Source organism: Mytilus californianus, unplaced genomic scaffold, assembly GCF_021869535.1.
Source record: "Mytilus californianus isolate M0D057914Y unplaced genomic scaffold, xbMytCali1.0.p SCAF_4, whole genome shotgun sequence".
Lineage (NCBI taxonomy): Eukaryota > Metazoa > Mollusca > Bivalvia > Mytilida > Mytilidae > Mytilus > Mytilus californianus.
The window spans coordinates 98030086-98053404 of NW_026262690.1; the positions used below are offsets into that span (position 1 = coordinate 98030086).

The 23319-nt window shown below is 33.6% G+C and overlaps 1 protein-coding gene across 1 annotated transcript in view; it reads left to right on the top strand.

The window, feature by feature from the left end:
- LOC127698984 (26S proteasome non-ATPase regulatory subunit 8-like) overlaps positions 1–23319 on the top strand; it is a 135017-nt gene that overhangs the window by 92813 nt on the left and 18885 nt on the right. Inside the window, exon 7 of the mRNA XM_052202776.1 lies at positions 12207–12318. Within this exon, the coding sequence (XP_052058736.1) occupies positions 12207–12318 (112 nt within the window). The remainder of the gene's footprint in view (positions 1–12206; positions 12319–23319) is intronic.

Consider the following 23319-nt stretch of genomic DNA (forward strand, 5'->3'; position numbering starts at 1 on the left):
AACTCTACACATGCCAGTTACCATTTCTGTAAAGTTTCATTCAAAGTGGAATACTTTCCTTTTTTTCGCATTCCTGCTCTTGAACCATTCCAAAGGAAGATGCACAACTTCACATGGGGTCCTCATTATAGTATAGTTCCATCAACATTGGTCCATTAAATTCCGAGAACTAGTGTGGACAAAAAGTGTGGAAGAAAAATAAGAAACGTGGAATAACAATATGTCACCCCAACTCAGTTGAGAGTGCCATAATATAGCCTTTTCATCTAAATTTGGGTTTTTAATGTAAAATTAAAATAACAGGTAAAAAAGCTTTTGTAAGACCTCGAAATTGAAAGTATTATCCTTTTTCTTTTATTTAACTATTGTTAATCAATAAAAAATCACAAAAACAATAATTGTGCATTGGTACTAGCTGTTATCAAAGGGAGACAATTCAATCTCAATCTCAATGTGTTTTAATCACAGGAGAGATAAACCTTGTTACATGAGGAGTTATCTCATCAACTATAGTCTATTTTTTAAAACATCTTCTAGGTATTTAATTTGCTTACCCATGCTTTTGTAATTAGTTCCTCACTTTGAAACCGCAAAGTAAACTTTAATAAAAAACCTTAATATTTATTTGCTATGTAATCTTTGTGGATTTAAAAAAAAAAGATTAATTATAGGGTAATAAGGGCGCCATCAAATAAATAGGCAAGAATGACAATTTAAGACATTGAAACATTCAAATTCAATTGAGTTTATGAAAGTCTGATTCTTTTTCAATTTATTCTATAGAAAATTTTAAAAGTGACTGAATTTATTTTTGCTTATAGGAAACAAATCAGGTAGTATAATATATTTTGTGGCCAAATGATGGGTTGTTAATGGGAGCGAGTCATTGTGACACTGATAGGGGGGTGGACAGAATTATGGGAACTATGGAATGAGAGGGCTGGAAATGGGAATTGGATAGATGAAAGCTGGAGTCAGGGTGGTGTTAACCGTGAGGAAAGGGTTGATAAAACTGGAATAATTCATGTTGACGAAAAAATAGGAGTGCAGAGGAACAGAATACGGAGTGAAGAGGAGTTTGGGGAGGGAACTGGGAATCAATGTTCCCTGTCACCCCCTTACTAATAGCCAAAAAAGAAAAGTGGTTGGGGTCATGTATGTATATGGAGCAATTCTGCAGGGGGTGCGAACCACAGCTTGTTCTAGTTTGTGAATTGATAAATAAGAAGACTGATTGATGCTTAATGTAAAAGCGCTATTTAAATAAAAATAAAAAAAAAACAAAAAAAAACTAACAAAAATACAATGAAAACAATATATAATTTATTAAGTACAATTTGTATCATGTAGACCAAAAGTAATGGAGCATTGAATGACTGCAATAATTATCCGTTATAAGAACACATAAGGCAGATGCACTACCCTCATATAGGGAGATTTTGGAAGAGCACAGCTTCCCATAGTTGGACTGAACGTCAGTCCACAGACAATTCATCGATGATGATGTAAGTTTAAAACCACCTTGGCTGCCTAGTCAGCCCTGCATAGATCCTTCTAACGTTTTTCAAGAATTTAATTCTATATTGTAATTCCAAACAATTTATATAAAATGATTAAGTCTTTCAACGAAGGTTATAAATGATTAGCAAGGATGCAAATACTAAACTTTAAATTAGAACGTAAATAAATATCTTTGACAAATGAATTCAAAATAGCAATATCTATTCAATTTAACAAATATGTACTGAATAAGTGTCATGTAAATCTTTAAATATGGAAACACGCAATTTCTATTTTTTAAACAAGGGAAACAACAATATCATGATAATCCTATCTGCCAAATGTATTTAGAAACAATTTGTTTTTATAAACAATTACTAATGAGACGAAAAAAAAACCACACACACTGAAGATAACATGTGTTTTAGTTGCAACAACTTTATTGTTAATAAACAACTGCCAACCTGACAAGAAAGAAACACTGGTTTGGAACAAACTATACACTACGAACGACAACTCGACCTAGTATGTTACTCTTATTTGTTAATAATATAAACAAAAATTGATTTAAAAAAAACGGTAATATGTAGCAATTAATAAAAATCAGAATGCCGTAGTAACAATTATCAGGAAATTGATCTGCTTTGCCGCCCGGAGATGCCGATAAGTGAACTTGTACAAAATCATGTTTTCAGGGGGAGTGATGAATTGCCCTTGCCAAAATAACAATTAATTCAGGTATCTAACATTGCTAACATATATTGATACCACAATGATACAATGATAATACTGTCTTGTTAAATATACCTTATTGTCAAAGAATGCAGCAATAGTGTCGTCATCGACGACCAAAGAAAAAACCGTGATGATAAAGCATGCAATTCCGGAAATTGACCGTCTCCGAAAATATTAAATTCTAAAATTGAGTTATCGTCCTTTTCGCGCCAGACGACTATTGAAAAGGCTACATAATAATAACTGAGCAAAACCAATAAGTTTCCAAAATTTGTTTGGGAGACTTTGATTATTCAATTAATTTAATTCAACCTTTTATTATCATTATAAGTATATAACATTTTTATTCATTGTTCAAGTATGTGAAAAACATAGTCATTTGTTATTGCCACCCACCCCCCATTTGGCTCCAAAAGGGGAATATTAAATTTGTTTGTTATCTTTGTGTATTAAACTGGCACTTCTGTGTTATAATCCATCTGAGATGTTATTCTGACACATTTGGAGGGTTGAAAAACATAGTCATTTGTTATTGCCACCCACCCCCCTTTTGGCTCCAAAAGAGGAATATTAAATTTGTTTGTTATCTTTGTGTATTAAACTGGCACTTCTGTGTTATAATCCATCTGAGATGTTATTCTGACACATTTGGAGGGTTGAACACTAGAGGCTAAAATGGACTCAGGTGAAGATCAAAAGAATAGATTTACAGACAATCGATCTTTTAATTACCGTTAATTAACCATGCCTTCAGGAGGTATTGTCAGAGTTTAATACACATTTTGTATAAATTTACACAGTCCAAGAGTGGAAATGTTTGCTAGATTTAAAAGTTCAGAAAACGTACATATATTGTCACCACAGTATTAGTTATATTTGTTCAACATATCCGTCTAAAAAATTTTTTTATTAATATTATTATACGATCCACTTTTAGCATTTTAACATATAAAATATCAGAAATTTATATCTGCCTTCACCATAGGAATTTAAACTAATGAATGAAAAAAGTTCCACGTCTGTTGGTTTAATTTTCTTATTATAACATGGTTATATTAGCTTGCAAAACAGTCATCAATGCGCTTTAAATTACGTTAAAAAATTATAAGGTAACAAGACTTTAAATGAAATTAATTTCATTCCCAGCATGCCACCGTCTAAATATATGCCACAATTGACTGGTAAATGAAATAAATAATTTTCAATTTTTATGCCCCCGCCGTACATACGTCCAACCGTTAGTTTCCGTTTTCTAACTTAAGTTTGCCTCAACCAAATGTTATGAAACTTATACACAATGCTTATTAACACAAAACACAGATCAAGTTTGAATTTTGATGGTGTCACTTCAACCTTTCTAGAGTTATGCCCCTTTATAAATGGAAAAATTTTATTTTCTTCTAAATATCAAGTAATTTTTAAAATTGGAGTTATCTTCCTTTGTCCATGATTATAGTTGAATCAACTACAATCAATGTTTTATACAATGCAATGTTTAATTTTGACTTCCACTGATAAAACACAGATCAAGTTGAATTTTGGGTAGTGTCACTTTAACCATTAATGAGTAATGCCCCTTTATAAATCAAAAGATTGCAAAATTTTTAGTTTCCATTATGTAACTTAACCCTTACCATGCTGAGCCCGTCATATGACGGGATGACCCAGACCACCGTTATTAGGCTCTAATGGCTCTCCATGCTTTTAGAGGTCAACTTTATGATACTTATTTCGAAATGGATGCATGTTCCCTCAACCTGAGGCTATCTATTGTCATGTTTCTCATGTTTAAGTAGCATTTTGAGCTCAAATACGAACTTGGAAAATTGAAATTGGATAAAACTGGTTTTTCTGGAGGGGTGGGCTTCCCTTCTGTGTCTTACACAGGAAGTTCAGAGGCCTAAAACTTTCAAAAATAGTGTAAACCCGCCGACATATATCTACTGATCATAATTATTTTTGAAATATGCAGAGGAAACGACTACTTCCGGTTTCAGGTCCAGTTGAAGTCCAAAATCAGAAAAAATCGTGAAATTCCGTATTTTTTGTCCAAATGACCTTCTTTAGACTGGTGTTCCCAGATCAGTTTCACTCCAACCTAAGAACTGTTGGTGTTAATGTGTTTACTGGGGTCCACTGTACATGCAGACTACAGATGGATACCTATATCAGCATCCCTCGGTCTTTGGGGTCAAGTAATAGGACGAAAAATCGTCAAAAATGACGCTTTTTGCACCTGATGACCAACTTTGCCTCAACCAAATGTTATGAAACTTATACACAATGCTTATTACTATATAATACAGATTAAGTACGAAATTTGGTGGCGACACTTTTACCATTCTTGAGTTATGTCCCTTTACAAACATAAAAATTGCTGAATTTTTCATTCCGTTCTCTAGCTTTAGTTTGTCTCAACCAAATGTTATAAAACTTATACACAGCCGTTCTAGAGTTATGCGTGTTTACAAATAGAAAAATTGCTGAATTTTTAGTTTCTGTTCTCTACTTAAGTTAGCCTCAACCAAATGTTATGAGACTTACACACAATGCTTATTACCGCAATACTCAGATCAAGTTCAAATTTGGGTAGCGTCACTTTTACCGTTCTTCAGTTATGTGCCTTTATAACTATATGATATGCAAGGGGGGCATCATCTGTGTCCACATGTGGACACTATCCACATTTATCTTCTTTATTAGTTAGTTGATATAAGAAGATGTGGTAGGAGTGCCAATGAGACAACTCTCCATCCAAGTCACAATTTGTAAAAGTAAACCATTATAGGTCAAAGTACGGCCTTCAACACAGAGCCTTGGCTCACATTGAACAGCATATTTATAGTGTTCATATAAAGATAAAACTTGGTGAATATATTTTTTATGTTATTATGAACATATAATATGATAAGTAAAAAAAACACAAAGTTTCCATTTAAGATTCAATTTTTTTAGTAGGAGTTATGCTCTTTGATTTTCGAATTTTGGCCTAAATATACTTTGGCATCAGTTTGTCATGGCAACTCCTCTGAAACCACACAACAGAATTTCATGAAACTTTGTAGATAATTATGACAAACAATGTAGATGCGCATATCCACAAGAAATTTTTATCAGTTGACTTTTATATGAGTTATGTGTCTTTGAACTTAGGAATCTTGTGAGATTGTGTTTGCTGAGTGACAATGTGGGGGCGTGGGGGTATGCGAGCATGCTCACAAAGGTTCTTTAATATTTGGTATGTAATTGTATGAGTAATAGTCTACAAAAAGCTTTTTTACTCACATACTTTGTTTGAGGGTAGGAAATTTCCATCACTCTGAATAGTTTTCTTATTTGTGATAAAATATATAAAGAAAAACCATAATTTGTTTAGAAATATAAAATTTATTTGTACAAGGCTTAGAAACAGGTACATTGTAGTATGGGAGGCTCTGACGAGCAATTCTAACCTGTTTTGAGCCAAATACAAATTAATTTTATATTTCAGGACAGTGATTGGTTGTTCTCTTTATACTATTACAAATGAAATATTTTGAGTAAAAACCATCAATTTTGGTTTTATTACAATAAATAAATTACCATCATAAATTCAAATAACAGATGCGCACTAACTTGAAATAGACACAACATAAAGAAAACCACCAACCTATATGGTGTATGCATACTCTTTACCTTCATCACTTCTCAGTTCTTTTGTAGCAATAGCATATTAAACTAGAGGCTCCCAAGAGCCTGTGTCGCTCACTTGATTGAGGCCAAATTTGGTAATGCATTACATTACAATTACTTTGCCTGTGTAATGCATTACATTACATTACTTTTTCAATATAAAAACATTTAAAAAAAAATACAATTACATTTTTTCTCGCATGTAATGCACTACATTACAATTACTTTGCCTGTGTAATGCATTACATTACACATTACTTTTTCAATATAAAAACATTTAAAAAAAAAAAGATTTTTATAAGAAATTGATAAATATTACCGAGATATATGTACATATATATACAGTGTTAGTGACATAGACTTCAAATACTTGAAAAATAAATAAATTATCATATAATTTTGTTTCTAACATTGATCACTCAATCATTAAGACATCATAAAGGGATTTCAAAGGGATATAATAAATTTGCCATTAAAGGATTATCTTGTTAAATGCATAAGGGCTCTGTGAGGACAAACGTAAGTTTAGAAGATTTGATTGCAATAAAAACATTTTGATATTAATTAGGTGAAATAACAACCAGTTTGGTGTAAAAAAGTTGACATATTCAATCTTTCATTGAAATACATGTAACTTGTATGGTGTGTATAGAATTATGAAAATTTCTTCTTCATATTTTTTCCATTCATCTATATAGTTTTGTTTAATAATTATTTTTAGAAGATTTTTTTAGGGCAAACTATCTATAATGATTTAATACAGTAATTAACTGTGACAATAATTTTATTCGATACTTTCTTTTATTTTTGTTAATATTTTATTTTTATTTTACTATATTCTTCAATTTTATGTATTTTACCAATTTGTAATGAAAATATATGTACAATAATGGAGGCATTACATTGATTTTTAACTAAAGTAATCATTACATTACATGTATTTGTAATGCAGAAAATGTGCATTAGAAATAACTTTGCATTACATCAAAAAAATGTAATATTACAATGCATTACAATTACAAATTACCATTACCCCAGGCCTGGCCCCGTAATTTAATCAAAAGAAGAAGGCTTTTGTAAAGTTTACAGAAATTACCAATAAATTCATTGAAATTGTAGAAAATGACATAAGGACAATGACAAATCAGCTACAAAGTAACAACACTTGGTCAGCACATCAAAAGAAACATTATACCATTTCTGGTTTCAATCCATAAAGCGTTTTTCTAGAAGAAGACATTTGTATATATTTCCCATAGAGTCCTTTGTAAAACTAAGTCCCCCTTTGGCAGCCATCTTGGTTGATGGATTTGCTACAAAGTAACAACACTTGGTCAGCACCTCATAAGGAACATTCATGCCATGTTTGGTTTCATTCCATTCAGTGGTTCTTCAAAAGAAGACTTTTGTATGTATTTCACATAGGGCCCTTTGTTAAGCTAAGTTCCCCGCTGGCGGCCATCTTGGATGATTGATCGGCTACAAAGTTACAACACTTTGTCAGCACCTCATAAGGAACATTCATGCCATGTTTTATTGCGTGAACCCCCTGAGGGGTTCACGCTTATATATTGACGAGTTTTGGAAGTGTCTATGGGCCATTCGATATCCTCTGAATCACGATTCTCGGAACGTCTCGAAAATTTTCTACATTTATACAGGTAGTTATTTATGTCTTTGATACGGTTCCTCTATGGATAGGCTACAATGTGACAATGTATATTTCAACAATCCGGCATACAGTTCATTTGTAGATTTGAAAGTAAAACAATAATGACTAGGTTGCATTCTAAAAATCATTTATATGTTAGAACCTATTTGCCTTTTGACAAAATAATGTGAATGTTTATTAAATATCAAGTATAATGATAACGCAATTATATAATTCATGCTTAGAGACGGTCCCTCTACGCATTGTGTGTGTTGTATTTCATAAACCTGGGAATAGTTTATTGATATACAATGACCCAGAATAAACGGATTATTTCTGAACGTTTATCATTTGATATATAGTGTTTCAATCATAGCATGAGAAAATGTCGGAAAGAATGAAGAAAATTAAGAAAACGATATTTCTGTTCAAAATATTTATCTAAGGTCGGAAACACAGTGGTCAGAAAGCAGAAAGATAATCAAACAAAAGGATTTCTCTGTAAAAAAATATCTAATTTCATTAATAGATACTACCAGACTAAGAGAATATTCATTGTTAAGGCAAAACTGAGACTGAATTTATTCCTAATAATTATAGAATATAATTAAAATTGTAATGTATACGTGCATTATGTCTCACAGGTTTGATCAGTCATTACATTTATGAAAATTATATGTAACGTATGAGCACCAATGAGCAGGGATGCGTACTCAAAGTTAGCTAAATATCTAAATTTTAAACGGTCATGAATGAAAAAATACTTTTTTAAATCCTTGCACCTCATAAAAAACGTAATTAATATTTTACAATAATCATAACAAAATTTAATTACTATCATAATGTTATTTTTTTTTTCATTTATTAGTTCAACCTTATACATGTAGCATCTAAATATTTGTACTATGGTACGGTTTTGAAAATTGTATTCATTGTGTTGGTCAGCTATCCTACACGTCTTGATTCATTCACATTATACATCACCCTGTTCACACGCACACTATCGGTTTGCGTTCACAAAAATTCCATAAAATGTCAATGAATCCGGAGTCAAAACACTTCAGGTAGGTAGTTTGACATCCGAATTCAACTATTAGATTAATATATGCGATGACGCAAATGTGTATTCTTATCCAGAGTATCAGTGATTATGCATTCAATTTACTATTTCTTGAGCCAAAACACCACGTTCATGCATAAATATTAATTTCACAGGCGAATGCGAATTTTCGCTTTTCTTATCTAAATTCAGGACACGGCAATAAGAGCTTGCCATGTGACTTTCAAGCACGGTCATCATTGCTTATGGTATTCTGACCTCTAGCTGTTTCTCTTTTGTTTTCTTTTTTGAGTCGCTATCCTTTTATAAACTTTGACATTTTCGAAATGCAAAGGATTTGCCACACAAGGAATAGAAAATGAAAGGATATGGAGTAAATGTACATGGGGACAAAATCGCACACAATACATAGAAAACATAGACAATTATCATTGAACAGGGCTTTTATTCCTGTTCTTCATCTTGACAGTTGATGTAGGGTATACAACAATGAACGAATCATTCATACCCTACAACAAGATCAAGACGGCCCCTAGCGTCGACTTAAGCGGATTACTTAACTTCGTACTTTATTTGGCCTTTTTAACTACTTTTATTCGAGCGTCACTGATGATTCTTTGTAGACTAAACTCATGTCTGACGTAAAACATGTTAATCCTGGTATCTTTTTATATCTACATGTCTTTTTATATAAATTGGTTCTTTTGAGAGTATGTTCAGGCATTCATAAAACTTCTGAAAATAAGATATTCTTCAGAACCAAGTTTCCCTATAGAATATTTGGATTGATTTAAGTAAAATCAGGAAATCCTTAAAATTTGAGATGTTTTGAGACCAAAATAAGTCTCTATATAAGAGGTCCAAATGAAGCTGGTGTGTTACTCTCAAGAAAAATATACGAAACCTTCTTATAAGTTGCATGCCTCAGGGTTTCACTTAACATGGAAAATGGACCTTAAATTTATCTGTACAACATCTACCATGAGTACAACTTCAATAACTAGTTGAGAATATGAAGGCATCCATGCAGGAAACAAAATAAAAAGATGTGATAGATAAAATAAATGCATCCAGATTATAAAGCAAACTGAGTGCATAAATTTATATTGCGATTAGTTTGTGCAATTTGCATTATACATCCCGTTTGTAGAAACTGGGATTTGCAATAGAATTATAAAAAAATGATGTACAATCCCAAGTAATAAATGAAATAGTTGAGCTTTTAAATGTATATTCAAATAGTAGCTGTATATACACTTTTCTATTCACACCTATCCAACATTGCTTTCAACTGACTTGTGCAAGAATGTACACACTATTATACATATTTTTATTAAAGGTAGTTTAACTTCATCATTATCTTCTATTCACAGTCAATTATTTCAATTCAAAAGCAAACAAAAATTCAGCAACAATGTTTTGGTGAACAGTCAGCGGTCTTATGTTCACGTATTGCTTTTCTTTTTTTAAAGAAAGCAACTTGTTTCATTCCATTCAGTGGTTCTCTAAAAGAAGACATTTGTATGTATTTCCCATAGGGTCCTATGTTAAACTAAGTCCCTCTCTGGGGGCCATCTTGGATGATGGATCGGCTTCAAAGTAACAACACTTGGTCAGCACCTCATAAGGAACATTCATGCTATGTTTGGTTTCATTCCATTCAGTGGTTCTCTAAAAGAAGACATTTGTATGTATTGTCCATTATAGGATCCTATGTTAAACAAAGTCCTCCGCTGGCGGCCATCTTGGATGATTGATCGCCTACAAAGTTACAACACTTTGTCAGCACCTCATAAGGAACATTCATGCCATGTTTTATTTCATTCCATTTAGTGGTTCTCTAAAAGAAGACATTTGTATGTATTTTCCATAGGGTCCTATGTAAAACTAAGTCCCTCTCTGGCGGCCATCTTGGATGAAGGATCAACTTCACAGTAACAACACTTTGTCAGCACCTCATAAGGAACATTCATGGCATGTTTGGTTTCATTCCATTCAGTGGTTCTCTAAAAGAAGACATTTGTATGTATTGTCCATAGGGTCCTATGTTAAACGAAGTCCCCTGCTGGCAGCCATCTTGGATGATGGATCAGCTTCAAAGTAACAAGGCTTGCACAGCAACTTATAAGGAACATTCATGGCATGTTTGGTTTCATTCCATTCAGTGGTTCTCTAAAAGAAGACATTTGTTTGTATGTATTGTCCATAGGGTCCTATGTTAAACGAAGTCCCCCGCTGGCAGCCATCTTGAATGATGGATCAGCTTCAAAGTAACAACTCTTGGTCAGCACCTCATAAGGAACATTCATGCCATGTTTGGTCACATTCCATTCAGTGGTTCTCTGGATTAAATTCAAAATGTAAAAAGTTAACGAAGGTAATACTTTTAGTTATAATAGAGCCAACCATGCCACCTTTTGACCTTTATCATAGTGTACCACCTTATTTGCAAAGTTGGCAAGGCTTTTGTGGTCAAGTCAGTCCTTTAGAATCTTCTATTAAAGAAGATACTAAGGCATAATCTCAGTCCATGACCAAATTTCAGGCAACTCCTAAGGCACAATACCTGGAATTGGGTACTCTTCTTTCTTTTAATAAAAAGAAAGACCATCACCCTGTTGTTAAAACCAGAGCCAGCGAAGGTGGCAATAATGGGGAAACTGACAAAGGAGGATGATCCTGGTAGCCAAGAGAGAAATTTTTTATCTCATGATGAAGATTGCTCTCTATGGAGACTCTCAGAAGTAAGGTTTACGCTATGGATTTTGGAGGTCAGAAAATACTTTTTATTCTTACTACCTCCATTCTATGCATCTCCATTCAGACCACCTCTATTCTCTTGGGCCTTCAGTGTCTGCCCAAAAAGTAAATTTCTCTCCAGATTTTTTGGGGGGGATTCAGAGCTACGCTAAATTTTGTTATCTAAATTGATGATGGTAACATATTTATTGTAATAAAAACTTAATTTTAGTATTTAAATTTGGTTTTGTAAAATAAATACCAACCATCATAAATCAGAGGTCCCACCCAACTCTCGTTCATCTCCCTTTTATGCTATTTTTTCGTAAAAGTGATGAAGGTAAAGGACAAGCATGCGCCACATAGGGTTTGGGTTGTCTATTTAGAGGTTTACTTTATGCTGTGTTTCTTTCCTGTTCATGTGAGCTGCAAGTTACTGGCATCTAAACTTATGATGATAGCATGTTTATTTTACAAAACCAAATTTCAATACACATGTACTAGAAATTAAGTATTCGAAGCAGACAACATAAAAATTTCATAAATCATAAATAAAATTCTTCGGAAACACATTATCAACATCACAAACAAGGAGATAAACGGTCAGTGACTATATATCACAAATAAATTTACCTTAAATGCAATCTAACTGCTCAAATAGCACAGTTGCAGTATAAATATATATAGATGAAATGATAATAATTAGAATTCTTGTTCATGAAGGTTTCTGTAAAAAAAATAATGAAATATCAGTTGATGCATCCTATGATGAATGATAAAGGTTCTTCAGATAAAGTTATGAAACAGGGTTGTATTTGGATGCATGTAACTATTAATTTATACTTGCAGAAATGAAATTGCTAGTTGTATAGAAAAGGCATATGAGAAATTGGCCTTACAGGAGGCAGCCAGAATGTTGTTTTTTGAATCAGTTAAACCCATGAAAGAATATGCTGTACAGGTAAATTTAACTGACTCATAATATTATGATGTTATGATTTGAATATGCTTTAGCATAATTGTGCTTATTGCAATACATATGTACCTGTTATCTTTATCTTACCGTATCTTAAATAATCATTTTACAGTTTACTACATATTATGTGAATAATATTTGGGGCCGGCTTATAACTTTTGTACCTTAAAGCTTAGGTTAACCAAACTTGGTATGCAGTAGCATCATGGACTGAATATACCAAAGTTAGGTCACTCTGACCTTGATTGACCTGTTTACCCTAATGATAGTAAAATCTTGTCTGAATTGTGGCCTGCGTATAACTTTAGTACCGTAGAACTTAGGTTCACCATCATATGGGATAGGAGTTTGTCATATATCCAAGTCAGGTCACTGTGACTTTGACTGATCTTTTTCCCTATATGATAGTTATACATTGTCAGATTTGTGTTGGTGCATAACTTTTGTATCAAAGCACTTAGATTGACCAAACTCTGTTTGCAGTAGCATGATGGGATCAGATGTACCAAAATTATGTCACTCTGACCTTTACCTTGTCCCCAATGCTGAAAGCCATAATCTCAAAATGTTGCTGTCTGAATACTGAATTTCACAGCAGCAACCAAATGCATGTATTGGGGTATTAAGTCTTGCTATGAGAACAGCTCTAGTTAGTTAAGCTAGCCTAAAAGGCCATGTGAGCTTTCCATCCCTTTGCATCCGTTGTCAGTGTAAACTATTTCAAAGATCATCTCCTCTGTTACCACTAGACCAATTTCAACCATACTTAAGTTGAATGATCCTTAGGGTAGCTAGTATAAAATTTTTGTTTTTTATTCTTGTCCATCAAGAAACATGACTGCCATTGCTAAAAATAGAACATAGGGGTAAAATACAGTTTGACTTATATCTCAAAATCTAAATCAGTTAAAGCAAAACTAACATAGGTTAATATAAGCATGTTGAGATTTATCTGCCACGAAATTTTCAGACCAGTCAACATTGCCCTATTTGGAGTTATTGCAGTTGTATAAGCATTGGCACATCTCAACACCATGGAGATTATTTGGCCCCACCCCCTCAGTCATGGTCTATGGACTTTCAAACTTTGCTTAGTTTACATGTATTAGTTTGTAATTAGGTCTGTTTATGGGGAGACACTAGTGGTAGGTCAATGATATTTGGTATGCAGTTGTATAAGCATTGGCACATCTCATTACCATGAGATTATTTGGCCCCGCCCCCTAAGTCAAGGTCTATAGACTTTGAAACTTTTCTTAGTTTACATGTATTAGTTTGTGATTATGTCAGTTTATGGGGAACCACTAGTGGTAAGTCTGATATTTGGTATGCAGTTGTATAAGAATTGGCATATCTCATTTCCATGGAGATTATTTGGCCCCACCCCTCAGTCATGGTCAATTGACTTTGAAACTTTTGCATAGTTTTCATGTATTAGTTTGTGATAAGCTCAGTTTAAGGGGAACCGTTATTGATAGGTCAATGATAATTGGTATGCATGCAGTTCTATAAGCATTAGCACATCTCATTTCCATGAACATATTTACCCCTTGTCAGATTTGCTCTAAATGCTTTTAGTTTTTATACGCCCGTTTACGGGTAGTAGTATTATGGCATACAGTTGACCGTCTATCTGTCTGTCTGTCTGTCCGTCCGTCCATCTGTCCGTCTGTCGTCAACATGTCAGACATTAATTCAAAAACGCTTTAACCAATATGCATGAAACTTTGGTGAATTGTTTATATCTATTGACGTGAGCTCCCTTTCGTTTTTTATAAATTTTGGATTTACCGTTTCCGAGTTTTGGGGTTTTATTCATTAAAAAAGGGGGGATTTTCAAGTTTTCGGACAATAACTCAAAAACAATTTCACCAATTTGCATGAAACTTTTGTTAATTGTTTATATCTATTGACGTGAGCTCCCTTTCGTTTTTTATAAATTTCGGATTTACCGTTTTCAACTTTTGCAGTTTTATTCATTAAAAAAGGTGGAATTTTCCAGTTTTCGGACAATAACTCAAAAACAATTTCACCAATTTGCATGAAACTTTTGTGAATTGTTAATATCTATTGACCTGAGCTCCCTTTCGTTTTTTATAAATTTCGGATTTACTGTTTCTGAGTTTTGGGGTTTTATTCATTAAAAAAGGGGGGATTTTCCAGTTTTCGGACAATAACTCAAAAACAATTTCACCAATTTGAAAGAAACTTTGAGAAATTGTTTATTTCTATCGACATGAGCTCCCTTTTTATTTTTATAAATTTAAGACTATACGTTTCCGATTTATGGGGTTTTATTCATTACAAAAAGGGGGATTTTCCAGTTTTCGGACAATAACTCAAAAAAGCTTTCTGCATTTTTTATGAAACTTTGGTAAATTGTTTATATCTATTTTTGTAAGCTCCCTATTGATTTTTATAAATTTTCAAATTTAGGTTTCCAAGTTATAAGATTTTATTTGTTTATAGTCTGACAACAGATTTACTAAGCATTGTGCAACAGCACAGTGTATTGCACAACAGCAAGAAATCTTTAATTGAATATAAATTCAATTCATATAACCAATTTTAAATTCTTTGACTACATTTATTCAGAAACCTATAATATGTCAAATATTTAATTACAATCCAAATTCAGACCTGTATCAAGCTTGAATATTGTGTCCATTATTTGCCCCAACTGTTCAGGGTTGGACCTCTGCAGGCGTATCCAGCTGCGCTCAGCGAAGCAGTTTATTCTAGTTTCCAGACAATAACTTGTGTTCAAGTGTATGGATCTCTTTGAAATTGTACTGCAAGGTTCCATACCACAAAGGGAAAGCTGGGTTTGAGTTTGGGGGTAATTGCCCTAAACGTTTAGGAATTTGGGGCCAAAAAGAGGCTAAAAAACAAGCATTTTTACAGTTTCCAGACAATAACTTGTGTTCAAGTGTATGGATCTCTCTGAAATTGTACTGCAAGGTACCATACCACAAAGGGAAGGTTGGGATTGAGTTTGGGGTGATGAATCATAAGGGGGTTCAAAAAATTGGGGGGGGGGGGGGGGATTTTTTTCCTTTTTATACGACCGCAAAAATTAAAAATTTTTTGGTTGTATATTGGTATGACGTTGGCGTCGTCAGGCGTCGTCCGAAGACACATTGGTTTTCGCACTCTAACTTTAGTTTAAGTGAATGGATCTCCATGAAATTTTACCATAAGGTTCAATACCACGAAAGGAAGGTTGGGATTGATTTTGGGGGTTATGGTACCAACAGTTAAGCAAAAAGGGGCCAAAAATAATCATTTTTGTAACTTCCAGACAATAACTTGTGTGTAAGTGTATGGATCTCTCTGACATTGTACCACAAGGTTCCTTATCACAAAGGGAAGGCTGTAATTGATTTTGGGGGTAATTGCCTCAAAATTTTAGGAATTAGGGGCCAAAAAAGGGGCAAAAAACAAGCATTTTTCTAGTTTCATGACGATAACTTGTGTGTAAGTGTTTGGATATTTCTGAAATTGTACTACAAGGTTCCATATCACAAAGGGAAAGCTGGAATTGAGTTTGGGGGTAATTGCCCGAAACATTTAGGAATTGGGGGCCAAAAAGGGGCCAAAAATAAGCATTTTTCTAGTTTCCAGACAATAACTTGTGTTCAAGTGTATGGATCTCTCTGAAATTGTACTGCAAGGTACCATACCACAAAGGGAAGGCTGGGATTGAGTTTGGGGGTGATGAATCATAAGGGGGTTCAAAAAATTTGGGGGGGGGGATTTATTTTTTTCTTTTTTTTTCTTTTTTTCCTTTTTTTTTTTCTTTTAAAATTTTCCATTTTAAGTTGGTTGTTTCTGATTAATATTTAAAAGCAAATAATAATGATATGGTAGGAGATACACTCCAAACAGGATGTGTAAATTATTATATAATAAGTATTGTGCAATAGCAAGAAATTTTCAATTGCACAGTATTGCACAATAGCAAGAAATCTTCAATTGCACAGTATTGCGCAATAACAAGAAATCTTCAATTGCACAGTATTGCGCAATAGCAAGAAATATCCAATAGCACAATATTGCGCGATAGCAAGAAATTGTCAATTGTACAGTATTGCGCAATAGCAAGAAATATTCAATTGCACAGTATTGTGCAAAAGAAGATACTTCGTATAAATTGCTTATTTCTTGATCAATTTCAATGGGGTTTTATTCTTGAATTCTTGGGGTTCTTTAATATGATGAATCTAATCGTGTATTAAGTTTTTGGATTTTGGGCCCCGTTTTTAAATTGGTCCACATTGAGGTCCAAAGGGTCCAAAATTTAACTTTGTTTGATTTCATCAAAAATTGAATTATTGGGGTTCTTTGATATGCCGAATCTAACCGTGTATTTAGATTCTTAATTTTTGGTTCCGTTTTCAAATTGGTCTACATTAAGGTCCAAAGGGTCCAAAATTAAACTTAGTTTGATTTTAACAAAAATTTAATTTTTAGGGTTCTGTGATATGCTGAATCTAAACATGTATTTAGATTTTTGATTATGGGCCCAGTTTTCAAGTTGGTCCAAATCGGGGTCCAAAATTAAACTTTGTTTGATTTCAACAAAAATTGAATATGTGGGGTTCTTTGATATGCTGAATCTAACCATGCATTTAGATTTTTGATTTTTGGTCCACGTTATCAACTTTGTCCACATTGAGGTCATAAGGGTCCAAAATTAAACTTTGTTTGATTTCATCAAAAATTGAATTCTTGGGGTTCTTTGATATGCTGAATCTAACCATGTATTTAGATTTTGGATATTGGACCATAATAGGTGAATGTCCAATTTAAAATTTTTAAGTTCTTAGACCACATTCATTCTGTGTCAGAAACCTATGCTGTCAAATATTTAATCACAATCCAAATTCAGAGCTGTATCAAGCTTGAATATTGTGTCCATACTTGCCCCAACTGTTCAGGGTTCGACCTCTGCGGTCGTATCAAGCTGCGCCCTGCGGAGCATTTTATTATTTTTTTCTTTAAAATTTTCCATTTTAAGTTGGGTTTTTTTTATTTATATATAAAAGCAAATAATAATGATATGGTTTGATTTCATAAAAAATTGAAATATTGGGGTTCTTTGATATGCTGAATCTAACCGTGTATTTAAATTGTTAATTTTTGGTCCCGTTTTCAAATTGGTCTACATTAAGGTCCAAAGGGTCCAAAATTAAACTTAGTTTGATTTTAACAAAAATTGAATTCTTGGGGTTCTTTGATATGCTGAATCTAACTGTGTATGTATTTAGATTTTTTGATATTGGACCATAATAGGTAAATTGAAAATTTTTAAGTTCTTAGACCACATTATTCTGTGTCAGAAACCTTTGCTGTGTCAAATATTTAATCAATCCAAATTCAGAGCTGTATCAAGCTTGAATGTTGTGTCCATACTTGCCCCAACTGTTCAGGGTTCGACCTCTGTGGTCGTATCAAGCTGTGCCAAGCGGAGCATTTTTTTGAGATATAAGCCAAAAACTGCATTTGACCCCAATGTTCTATTTTTAACCATGGCGGCCATGTTTGTTGATGGATCAAACCTTCGGATACAATTTATAAACTAGATACCTTAAGGAACATTCAGATAAAGTTTGAAGGTATTTGGCCCAGTAATTTCAGAGAAGCTTTTTGAAATAGTTTACAATGACGACGACGACGAAAGAAAACAACAGACGCAAGTGATGGCATAAGCTCACATTTTTACGACTGCAAAAAATTTTGCGGTCGTATATTGGTTTCACATTGTCGTCATCGTCAGCGTCATCAGAAGACGTTTGGTTTCTGGATAATAACTTTAGTAAATGTAATTAGAACTAGATTTGCTATTGCAAGCAATAGCGGAGGATGTCACCCTGTACTTGACATTGTCACAGTAGCAGCAACTATTTTGAGTGTACCAAAGTCAAATTGCACATCTATTATACATGCTGGACTTGGCATATCTTTGATCCCCCCCCCCCCCCCCCCCTTTTTCTCTTCCTGTAGAATAAGAGAGTTCTATACATAGTTTGGGAATTCTTTATAACCTAAAAATAGACCCACGCGCTCGGAAGAACGTGGCGTCATGTGATGCGCAAGTATATTATCGTGGACTTAGCACATTTATATTCTTTTTAGAGGGGACCTTGAACAGACAACATGTGTATATATTGACGGAGCGGCATACTAACTGTTCATTTTTGTTCTTTAATAGCTCATGTATCTTATCTTGTACTATTAAATTACACGTTCATCGATTGATCTCAGCTAATGTGTATATTTTAGCAGGTGTGTGATTCACGAATGTGTACTTTAATGCAAGTACAGAAATGTCACTAATATGTACTCTTAGTGTTTCTCTCTCTCTCAGTGGCGATTTTCTCTTCAAAGCACGATTTTTGTATAGAATAGAAGTACGTTAAATTATATATTTTTAGCTCACCTGGCCCAAAGGGCCAAGTGAGATTTTCTCATCACTTGGCGTCAGTCGTCTGTCGTCGTCGTCGTCGTTAACTTTTACAAAAATCTTCTCTGATGAAACTACTAAGACAAATTTAACCAAACTTGTCCACAATCATCATTAGGGTATCTAGTTTAAAAAATGTGTCCGAAGACCCCGCCCGCGAACCAAGATGGCCGCCATGGCTAAAAAATAGTACATGGGTAAAATGCAGTTTTAGGCTCATATCTCTGAAACCAAAGCATTTAGAGCAAATCTGACAGGATAAAATTGTTCATTAGGTCAAGATCTATCTGCCCTGAAATTTTCAGACCAATCAGGCAACACGTTGTTGGGTTGCTGCCCCTGAATTGGTAATTTTAAGAAAATTTTGCAGCTTTTGGTTATTATCTTGAATATTATTATAGATAGAGATAAACTGTAAACAGCAATAATGTACAGCAAAGTAAGATCTACAAATAAGTCAACATTACAAAAATTGTCAATTGACCCCTTAAGGAGTTATTGCCCTTTATAGTCAATTTTTTACAATTTTCATAAATTTTGTAAATTTTTGTAAATTTTTACAAAATATTTTCCACTGTAACTACTGGGCCAAGTTCATTATAGATAGAGATAATTGTAAGCAGCAATAATGTTCAGTAAAGTAAGATCTACAAACACATCACCATCACCAAAACACAATTTTGTCATCAATCCATCTGTGCCCTTTGTTTAATATGCACATATACCAAGGTGAGCGACACAGGCTCTTTAGAGCCTCTAGTTTTCTTCTAGCATATTCTAGAAGATGTTTTGCAGTACAGATTTTTGTATTTGATCGTATGCACATACTCTTGATTACGGAATTTTGTCTCAAATTTACGAGGTGTTTTATATATAAAAAAGAAGATGTGGTATGATTGTCAATGAGACAACTCTCGGCAAGAGACCAGATGACACAGAAATTAACAACTATAGGTCAACGTACGGCCTTCAACAATGAGCAAAGCCCATACTGCATAATCAGTTTATGCAAGTTTTTTTTGCTGTTTCCATAGCAACGGCGGCCATTTTGAAAATTCCAAAGACAAATAGCAACTCTGCACATCTCAATTGACATTTCTGTGAAGTTTTATCAAGTTTGGGGCATTTTGAAATTTTTGAAATTTTTGCTGGTTTCCATGGTTACAAAGACCATTCCCAAAATGTAATGACAGATGCCACATTGGTACATGGGAGGGAACATACCATCAAAGTTTCAATGGATTTGACCTACCATTTTAAGAGAGTAAAGGCTACTTTAAGGTTTTTGAAGCATTTTGACCTTTTTTGCATTGTTTCCATGGCAACGACAGCCATTTTGGAAATTCCAAAGCCAAATACCACATCTACTTATGTTGCTCATCATTACTGTGAAGTTTCATAAGGTTTGGATCATTTTGATATTTCTGAAATTTTTGGTGTAGTTTCCATGGCAACATAGTAGTTCCGATGATTGCCAAAATCATCCAAAACCAGTATATAGTAAACACCTACATTGTATTAAAATTAGATGATTTTAAGTCAAAGCATATCCAAATAATTCACTAAACCCTATAATTTTATTTTTTCATCTCTTTTTCGGTTTCCATGGTAACGGCAGCCATTTTTTAGTTCCAAAGTTGCACTGCAACTCGAAAGTCAGGGGTTCCTTGTTGTAGTGCACCATCATTTAGATTGGTTCCTTTGGCTCTGAGAAAACTGGCGGACAAAATTAGGTGGAAGAAAAATAATAATAACTAGATTTGCCATTGCAAGCAATAGCGGATGGCACCCTTCCCCCATTGCCAGGCGAGCGGCAGCCATTTAGAAAATTCCAAAGTCAAAGAGGGCATCTACACATGCAAATTATCATTTTTGTAAAATTTCATTAAGTTTTGAGCATTTTGAAATTTTGGACATTTTTGCTGTTTCCATGGTTACGGCGGCCATTTTGAAAATTCCAACTGCATAATGCAACTCTGCCTATGCCAGTTACCATTTCTATAAAGTTTCATCCAGTTTGCAGCATTTTGATTTTTTTTATAATTTTGGACATTTTTGCTGTTTCCATGGTTACAGTGGATAATTCCAAAATTCTAAAAGCATACATCTCATTGCCACATGTCATGTTATATATCAATACAGTTTCACTGACTTTGATCAGTCAGGGATATAACTCTATAGGGTTATTACAGAAAAATAACATACATTTGTTATTGTGGACTAAAAAATCAAAGAACTGTGATAACTTATGCATGTTATATGTTTCAAAGGGACAATATACATCAATAGTTTAGTTAAAATGTATAAAAGTTCTATTGATACTACTTTTGTCTATATGTATACTTAACTATTGAAAGATATAACAGTTCATAGTTTGCCAATTTTGCATAGTACACCTACATGTTATTACAGAAAAAATATGCCTGTAATAACAAAAGGGTGTTATCACAGCTTCTCTATATCACTTCAAAGCATTTGCTCAGACATACATCATGCTTAATTACAATGTATTTTAATTTATTGTAAGAAATAATGACCAGAGCATGTAATGAGGTTCTGCGCAAGTTTCTCAGTAATTCCCAAGTGTCTTATATAATAATTTAAATTCCTTTAATAACTGAGCCTTGTTATCACAGCTAAGTTTATCCCTTAATAACCTTGTCTCATTGATTTACCATGGTTAATCAAAAATGTATTAATTTAATTAAAAAATTAGTTATCAAGGCTATGCATTTAGTTTCTGCGCATAGTCTCAAGAGATCCCTAGATGCCACTATAATTGAAATAATTTTACAAATAACAAATATATGTTATTACAGATTTAGAAAATTTAAGGAATAAAGAGTAGACAACTCACGCAAGTTATTTTCTGTAATAACCCTATAGAGTTATATCTCTGACTGTTGATGAAATACTCTTTAAGAAAATGCTGATTTTATGCATTTTCCCATAGGGTCAATGTAAAACTTGCCCCATGTTTCCATGACAACGGTGGCCATTTTGGACTATCCAAATATTGTCTTGACATCTTAGCATACTGGGTTACATTTTCATAAGGTTTCATCCAGTTGGGTCTTATAACGAAAGAGTTAGAATTTTTGATATTTTAGCTGTTTCCATGGTAACGACAGCCATTTTGAAAATTCCAAAGTCAAACTGCAAATCAGCACATGCCAGTTAACATTCCTGTGGAGTTTCTTCCAATTTGGAACACTTTGATTTTTTTCGCATTTTTGCTGTTTCCATGGAAACGGCGGCCATTTTTTACCATTTCATAGCAAGGTGCACAACTTTACATGGGGGTCCTCATCAAAGTAGAGTTCCATCAACATTGGTCCATCGGATTCCAAGAACTCGCGCGGACAAAATGTGTGGAAGAAAAATAAGAAAAAAAAGAAACATAGAATAACAGTATGTCACCCCAACTCCGTTGAGGGTGCCATAATAATAATAATAATAGGGAAAAAGAAACAGAGGAAAAGCAATATGTCACCCGACATTGTCGATCGGGTGACATAAATATATGAAATTTAAACACAAGGTTTATAACCACAAAATGAATGTTGGGATTGATTTTGGGGGTTATAGTCCTAACAGTTTAGGAATTAGGGGCAAAAAGAGGCCAAAAACAAGCATTTTTGTAGTTTCCGGACAATAACTTGTGTGTAAGTGTATGGATCTCACTGAAATTGTAGGGGGGGGGGGGGGGGGAATTTTTTTCCCCAATTTTTTTTCTTCAAAATTTTTGAAATTTCAAATTTTTTGAAAAGTTTCAAGAAGAAATCTTCAATTGAAAGTATTGCGCAATAGATTTTTATACGACCCGCAAAACAATTTTGGGGTCGTATATTGCTATCACTGCGTCATTGTCGTCTGAAGACATTGGGTTTCCGGACAATAACTTTAGTTTAAGTGAATGGATGTCTATGAAATTTAATCAAAAGGTTCAATATCACAAAAGGACAGTTGGGTTTGTTTATGGGGGTGATGGTCCAAACTGTTTAGGAATTAGGGGCCAAAAAGTGTCAGGACAATAACTTGCGTATAAGTATTTTGATTGCTCTGAAATTGTACCACAAGTAGAAGGTGGGGATTCAATTTTTTATGGGGGGTAAAAAATTAATTTTTTTTTGGGTGGGGTAGGTGGGGCAATTTTTTTTTCCACAAGATTTAAGAAATTAAAAAGAAAATTTCTTCAAATATTATGTTGTTTTTTTTCGGAAGGGGTGGAATTTTTTTGGGTGGTCAATTTTTTTTCCTCCAGATTTAAGAAATAGTCAATTTTCCAAAGAAAAATTGGCGGGTCACAATTTATTTTGCTAATTCTTTGTATATAGTCTGAAAACAGATTTACTAAGTATTGCGTAACAGCACAGTGTATTGCACAAAAGCAAGAAATCTTCATGGGAATATAAATTCAAATCATATAACCAATTTCAAGTTCTTTTAATACATTTATTCTGTGTCAAAAACCTATAATGTGTCAAATATTTAATTACAATCCAAATTCAGACCTGTAT